The following is an 8240-nucleotide window of genomic DNA, read 5'->3' as shown; positions in this document are numbered from 1 at the left end:
AATAATCCTGACATTGTTGATTTATATATTCAGTGCTCAGTTTGTTTGACCATGAAGCAAATCATCTCTGAACCAAAGCACCTATATATGTTTCCACATGCACATTCTGGTCACTCTCCCTGGTTAAAGTCCTTGAACTCAATTGCAGATGTAAACCGTTTGGTTTTTATTTATGTTACTGGAGTAAGTGTTCGAACTTGGTGCGTTTTGTGGTTTTGTGTTTGAGATTGGAGTATTGTTTTGTGCTTTGATTTGTTGTTTTTTTTTCTGTTTTCACTACTCAAAAAAATCCATCAAAGCAACTTCAAACTGTTACTTCTAGCTAAAATACATGTCCATAATTCACAATAATGCTTCTTCTGGTGAAAAAGTTGCCTTGCCTGAATCAGGAGAGAAATAGATCAAGCACCATTTACAAGTAAAAAGAGTCTACACCACTGATCTATCATATTTTGTATTTTGGCCGGAAGCAACAGTTTGAAGTAAAAAAATGGATTGTTTTTTTTGTATTTGTTTCTCATATTTTCACATCTTATCACTTCACAAGATGTTAACTGATGTACTGGAGTGGTCTGAATTACTTGTGGATTATTGTGATGTTTTTTTTATCAGCTGTTTGGACTCTCATTCTGACGGCACCCATTCACTGCAGAGGATCCACTGGTGAGCAAGCGATGTGATGCTACATTTCTCCAAATCTGTTCCCATGAGAAACAAACTCATACATCCTGGATGGCTTGAAGGTGAGTTTTCAGCAAATTTCCAAATCTGAGTGAATTTGAACATTCTTTTAATGTAATAAAACAAGTTAATTTCGAAGCTAAGACAAAACACTTTTGAAGATGTTCAGATTGTAAAATAGGCCTACCCCTCTTTTGCATGCTATAAAAGTGACTGGTGACTGTAAAGTAAGTGTTTCAAGGAATTGTAAATTGTATGGAAAAGAACAGCTTGCACATTCTTCGTTGCATCTCCATTTGTGTATCACAGAAGAAAGAAAGTCATAGGCTATAGATGAGTAGATGTTCATCAGGCACTGATATGTAGTGTTTCAAGCCACACCTCTCTCATTTGAGGCGTTTGTGTGTGTGTGTGTGTGTGTGTGTGTGTGTGTGTGTTACTGGGTATGTTTTGAGGTTAAAACTCTGCTCCCACTTGTTGCTGAAGTTGCGCGTCTCAGTTTAAAGAAGCCCTTCCCCTTACCAGATGCGGAGCACGAGTTCTCCCGATGTCTGACGAAGGCGAGGGGCTCCGTGTCTCCTCTTCCACCCCCTTCCCGCCCTCCTTCCCCTCTCCCGCTCCCGCTCCTGCCGGTCAGACTAGTCTCCCTCAGCCGCCGAGACCCCTAAAGCGGCGGGCATCTGCGCCACTTCCACGCACCGACACGCGTTCCAGAGACGCGTTTACTCGCGATCCGCTGGACTTGATCGGGCGCTCGCCGGCGCGTCTCGGGCGATGCTGCGCCGCGTCTCCGGTGCGCGACGGTCTCCAGAAGCGCGGACAGCGGCGGCCCTCGCCACACAGACCCGATCATGAGACCCGCAGCCCGGAGGAGTTGATCGAGAGCCCGCGCAGTTGCGCTCCACCTGACACGTGAGTCCAACCTTCAGTCCTCTGGACTTTATAACATCGTATTCCACAGTACAGGGATCAAGAAATGGGCAGATCTCATAATGAGGTCACTAAAAACTGGGCAGACACCTACAGTACAACCGTGTTCGTTTGGTAACATAACCTATCAGTAACCGTTTTATTCAAGTCATAACTAGGCTATGTATGACCAAATCAACTATCGAAAATCATTCTGAATGAGGTCTTTATTTGAAAAAAAAAGAGCATATTTTCACTCTAGACTTGCATAGGCTACAAACATTTATAAAACAAATGCAGTTCAAAAGTTGGACTTTTTTATTATTGCGTAATTTGCTCTTGTCTTTCTATTAAGCATTTAGTTTTTAATTCAATAAGTTATCTATAATAATAATACATTGTTGTTCATATATATATATATATATATATATATATATATATATATATATATATATATATATATATAATATATATATATATATATATATATATGTCATTCTTGTATATTCTATTAATTTATAATGTATCTATTCAATGTTATTAAAGTTTTTAAAAATGTCATTTTGAGGCGCGCCTTGAGGTTTTTGGTCATTCATTAGCTAATTAAAAACTGAGCACCTCAGTTTTTGTAGTGCCTCGTGTTGGAGCAATAAGCGGGTATGGCTCGCGTTTTATTTTTAATTGAAGTCTTATTATTTGATATTAGTAGCAATTATCTGACAATTTTGTTAAGATTAGAGATCTGATTTTGAAGGTATTGTGACAGAAGTTAGAATAGTTTCCTGATCAACGCTTTCCAGTGACGCGCACGCGCTGATCGTTTCTCCTCCAGAACCGTTGAGTTGGTACGAAAAACGGGCCTGAATCACCACAATAAGACTTTAAATGCTGATGTCTGACAGCTTGCTGTTACTTATTTTTTTTTTTATATTGATATTTAGCTGATAATTGCCTGGAAGTGTGTGCAAAGTTGAAAGAAAGGCATGAGAAAAGTGTTTGTAGTGTTGGTTCTGGTCTCAAGACTCTGCCTGCAGCCTGAGGTGAAAACAATAATAACCTGCCAAAATATTCCAGACGAGCTGCCTGTGTCATCATCCGATCCGCTCCAGTGGTAATGATACTGCAGGCAGAATCAGATCTTCATTAATCTCCACGTCAATCTCCAGATGAGACTTGACTTGAACAGGACTGGAGCTAAAGTATTTTCTAAAAGCATTTTCAGGGTTCACACAAATATGAAGATTCTGTCATCATTTGCTCACCTTTATGTCCTTCTGAAGCTGTCGGCTATCTTCCTTGCAACACAAAAGAAGAAATTGAAGAATGTTTATTCAGATTTTTTTTCTTCGTTCACTGAAATCATACAGTGACCATACAGTTTTTACATTACAAAAATAAAAATAAAATACTATAGCTTTGTGTGAGAGACAGAACAATTTATTTTGTCCTATTTAGAGGTTGACAAGCCCCCCCCCCCCCCAAAAAAAAAAACACTAATACAACAGCCAGAAAGGATATTTACCCCTAAACAAAATATAAAAATATAGAAATAAATAAATAAAAACAAATAATAATGATAATAATAATAATAATATAAATTGTAGGATTTATTATTTATTATTTTATATAATAAAAAATAAATAACATACATTATTATTATTATTATTGCTATTACATCAGAAGTAAACAACATAAGAAGGATAAAAATGAAAGCTGAGATTCTTGAAAAAATCAGAGTAAGATAGTATTTTCCTCACTTTTGTGTTTTGAGATACAGAGAGTGTTACAAAATATTGCTGAAATCCATAAAAAAATAAAATAAAATAAAAACATCTTAAAATGTGGTTTACACCTAGAGAATTCACACTAGCCAGGAGAAACTTAGCCAGGAGAGAATTATGCCATTTACTGGTTTGTAAGTGCTTACTCATTTATAATAATTGCTCTGCCCCATGCTCTTTTCAGATTGGTTTGAATAAGCCACACCCAACTACAAACCCATTCTGATCAAAATAAAATCCATGATGCAGGAAAATTACAGAAGGGTATTGCTAAAGAATAGTATGGTCTACCCACACACCCACATACAGATTTAATTGATTTCTTTCATAAACTTCAGTGACTACTCTAAAATATGAGACACCAATGTTTCAGGAGTTTAGTAAAGAGAATAGGTCACATGCTTATTCAATAACTTTTTTATTTCCTATTTGGGTTTATGTATATGTTTTATTTTTTAAGATCAACTGTTTAACTGTTGCAAATATTTGATTTCAAAAATAATATCATAGCTATTAAAGGTGCCATAGAATGCATGGGTGCAATATTTTACATTTTAAAGTTCTCTGGTGTCCCCAGAGTGTTTATGGAAAGTTTTATCTCAAAATACTCCCCAGATATTTTTTTATAGCTTGTTAAAACTACCCATTTTAAGGTATGAGCCAAAATGCACTGTTTTTTGTGTTTGTCCCCTTTAAATGAAAATGAGCTGGTGCTACCTTTTCAGATGTTTGAGGTGCTTATTTTGATGTTTGTGGTGGGATTAACTGTTTTTTGTTTAACTGGTGGTGACCATGTTACTGATCCTTACATTGCTTCCAAATACTATTTTTAACTACCACATTCCTATTTACAATCATTCTGGTAGCACGTGAAGGCAGCATTAGTGAAAACAGGCAGTGACAATGGTAGCTTTAGCAACATTAACCTTACAGAGTGCCAAGAAGCTCTTCTGGAAAACAAAATATGAGGGGTGATGCTTACTTTGTCTGGAGTCCGGACGTTTGCACACAATGCTTTGGTATTGATCCCTCTTTCAGAAGCAATCTTTGCACAGCTCCAGTGCTGAACTGATCCTCGTTTGTGAGGCAGTCTGGCGTAAAATGTTAGCACAAACATATAGGACTTTTCTGTTTTTTTTCCGGAACATTTTCTTTGAAAATGAAATGTAACCACCATGTCCCACAGCGGTCTATGGAGACTCCTATGTTCGTTGGTGCATCCCAACACACAACACTTTTAATGGCTCTTTGCGCTGACATTGTACCTCCAGCAGCTGTAATAGTGGACTGATTATTGTCGGTCTTGTGTGGGTCTGTGATAATAGGGCAGAGAGCTTCACAAATGGGAGGGACTTTCCCCGAGTATGACATCATAGTAGTGAGAAATCTTGAACTGCTAGTGAGGAGAGACTGTTTATGATTTATTGGGATTATAAAAAACAATGAGTGGGTGGATTTTTACCATTATAGGCTAGTTGTTTTTCACACACTGCGGCCACACAACTATTTATTGTGTTCAAACACCTTGAAAAAAAGTGAACTTAGCTTTGGTTGTTGAATAGATGACTACGGGATGTTGACGTACGGGGTCGGCCGGACGATTTGCCACGACGACCTGAGGAGCTGGACGATCTGGGTTTCCTGATGGAATTGGGTAAGTAGGTAGGGTCCAGGATGTCGTTGCGGTTCACCCAGCATCATTCCTCGGGGCGTAGTCTTCCCAGTCCCACGAGGTATTCCAGCTGTGGACCCCCCCCCGTCGTCTGGAGTCGAGGATGGCCCGTACCCGTTAGATGTTTTGAGTCTCATCGATGGCAGGAGGAGGGAGGTACCGCATCATCACCAGACTCTGTGGAAGGAGGAGATAAAGGGTCAGTGTGAGGTTTCAGTAACGAGACATGGAATGAAGGTGATATACGTAGTGAGCAGGGAGGTTGAGTCTGTAGGTTACTTCGTTCAGCTGCCTCTCGATGGTAAATGGACCAATCTACCGGGGACTCAGCTTACTGCAAGGCAGCCGGAGACGGATGTCCCGAGTGGATAGCCAGACCTTCTGGCCAGGTTGGTATTGCGGAGAGTACCTGGGACCTCTTCGGGCGTCGGCTTGTTCCTTGTGTCTCCGGACTGCCTGTTGGAGATGCACGTGAGCCGAGTCCCAGACCCTCTCGTTTTGCTGGAACCAGTGGTTGACAGCTGGAACCTCGGAGGGCATCCACCTGACCAGGGGAAGAGGGGTGGCTGATAGCCCAGGACACATTGAAACGGGGGTACGCCCAGTGGTGGTTTGACGGAGTGAATTTTGTGCGTATTCAGCCCAGGGTAGGGTATTGGCTCCAGCTTGTCCTGGTTCTGGTGGCAAGTACAGTCTCAGGAATTTCCCGACTTCCTGGATCTTACGCTCAGTCTGGCCGTTTGTTTTGAGGATGGTATCCGGAGGAGAGTACTGATGGACACCACCCTAGGAGACGGAAGAAGGCGTCCAGACGCGCGTGAGATGAATTGGGGACCTCTATCCGAGACAATGTCCTCTGGGAGTCCGAAGTGGCGGAAAACTTGATGGAAGAGTGCTTCTGCCATCTGTAGAGCAGTAGGTAGACCCTTGAGGGGAATTGAGGGGGCAAGATTTAGAGAATCAATCAACCACGACCAGGACGCTTGTGTAACCTTGGGATGGAGGAAGATCGGTCATAAAGTCTACTCCAATGTGCGTCCAGGGTCGCTCGGGGATGGGCAGAGGAACGAGTTTCCCTTCTGATAGCTTCCTAGGGGTGTCAGCAACGGCACAGACTGAGCATCCTTGCACATATCGAGAGACGTCCCGAGACATAGAGGGCCACCAGTAGCGTTGTTTAGGGGACGGGCGAGAGGGTCCTTCTCCTGCCTGGGTGTCCAGAGCCCGGGGATGTATGAGTTAAGTCCAAGATGGGGGCTGGCGATGGGTTGGGGGAACGTAGAGACGCCCTCTGGAGCTCCCGGCGGAGCTGGGTTTTGTAGATTCTCATTAGTAATCTGTTGGTTTGATGGTCCATGACTGAATCGGGTTTAAACAAGCACGGCTGGAGGGAGAATGGGTTCAGGAACGGATGGTTCAGGATCGGCTTGGTAAAGGCAAGAAAGGGCATCCACTCTACAGTTCTTGTCACCTGATCTATAGGTGACCTGGAAATGAAATCGGGTGAAGAAGAGAGCCCATCGGGCCTGGCGATGATTCAAGCGTTTGGCTTCTCTGAGATACTCAAGATTGTGATGATCTGTAATGACTTGGAAAGGTTGCTTGGGCTCCCTCCAGCCAGTGTCTCCATTGCCTCGAGAGCTGATTTTATGGCTAGGAGCTTGCCCGGTTTCCACGTCGCTTAATTCTGCTCCGCCGGGGATAACCGTTTTTTTGAATAGAAAGGCACATGGATGGAGCCGTGGCGGGTTCACCCTGCCGCTGAGAGAGGAACGCTCTCGATCCCGGTTGCTGAGGCGTCAACCTCCACTATGAAGGGCAGATCTGGATTGGGGTCAACCAGGACCGGAGCCGATAGGAAGGCCTGTTGACAGTAGGGAGAAGGCTTCGGGGGCAGGGGTTGTCCATGAGAGAGACTTGGGCCGGTTCTTTAGCATAGAAGTGAGAGGAGCACTAAGCATACTGTACTGGTTAATGAAGCGTTGGTAGAAATTGGCAAATCCCAAGAAGCGTTGAAGTTCTTTCACGGTGTTGGGTAATGGCCACTGCTGGATGGTTTCCACCTTCCTCTGGGTCCATCTTGATACCATGTTGGTTGATGATGTAGCCTAAGAATTGGACGGTGGAGGTATGGAACTCAAACTTCTCTAATTTTAGAAACCAGTTGATGGTTCTCGTAGTTTTTGAAGGATTTGGAGTACATGCTTCTCATTGTCTTTCATGTCACTGGAGGTATATCAGGATATCGTCTATATTAGGATGACAAAGCGATTCAATTGTACTCACAGAAGATCTCATTCATATAGTTCTGGAAGACGGATGGGGAGTTGGACAGGCCATATGGCATAACCCAGTATTCGTAGTGTCCTGACGGGGTTATGAAGGCAGTCTTCCATTCATCGCCTCTTCTAATGCGGATGAGATTGTAGGCGCTTTGGAGATCAAGCTTAGAGAAGATACGGGCACCTCGTAGCTGTTCCAAAGCTGCTGGGACCAGAGGAAGGGGATAACTGAATTCACTGTTTGGAGTTCAGGTGACGGTAGTCTATGCACGGCCTCAAGCCTCCATCCTTTTTGGCCACGAAGAAGAAAACTCGAAGCGGCAGGGGACGTAGAGATGGACGAATGAATAACCCTGATGCAGGGCCTCCTGAACGTACCCTCCATGGCCTTCTGTTACGGGATGGACAGTGGGTAGATCCGACCCTTTGGGAGGGTCGCTCCAGGCAGGAGGCTCGATGGCACAGTCCCATGGCCGATGAGGTGGTAAACGTGTAGCCAACCGCTTGCTGAATACATCCTGGAATGCCCGGTACGCTGGTGGGATTTCCACTACCACATTAGTCGCCGGGCTCTCCACAGAGGTGGACAAGACAGGAAGATGATCAGGAGTTGCGGGAGATTTCGGTTGGGGCTTTCTTGGGCGATTAATACACTTCTCAAAACATTCATCACTCCATTTTGAGAATCTCACCGGTTGCCCATTGGATATGTGGCTGGTGGGTTGTTTAACCAGGGGCGTCCCCAGGATGATGTCCGTGGTTGACTCCTCTAGCACCATGAACGTGATTTCCTCCATATGCAGGCTGCCAACGTCGGAGGGAGATAGTGTGGGGGAGTAATGGCGGACACGAACTCTACCCAGCGGCATTTCCTGGAGGTGAGTATTCTCAGGTCGACTGGGCATTTCTTCTGAA

The 8240-nt window shown here is 43.6% G+C and overlaps 1 protein-coding gene across 1 annotated transcript in view; it reads left to right on the top strand.

The window, feature by feature from the left end:
• The first annotated feature begins 955 nt into the window (after positions 1 to 955).
• Positions 956 to 8240, top strand: part of LOC122147512 (short transient receptor potential channel 7-like) — a 29220-nt gene continuing 21935 nt past the window's right edge. The window contains exon 1 of the mRNA XM_042770530.1: positions 956 to 1593. Within this exon, the coding sequence (XP_042626464.1) occupies positions 1229 to 1593 (365 nt within the window). The 5' untranslated portion in view covers positions 956 to 1228. The remainder of the gene's footprint in view (positions 1594 to 8240) is intronic.

This window comes from Cyprinus carpio, chromosome A14 (assembly GCF_018340385.1).
Source record: "Cyprinus carpio isolate SPL01 chromosome A14, ASM1834038v1, whole genome shotgun sequence".
NCBI classification, from domain to species: domain Eukaryota; kingdom Metazoa; phylum Chordata; class Actinopteri; order Cypriniformes; family Cyprinidae; genus Cyprinus; species Cyprinus carpio.
This window is presented reverse-complemented; position numbering and strand designations above follow the sequence as displayed.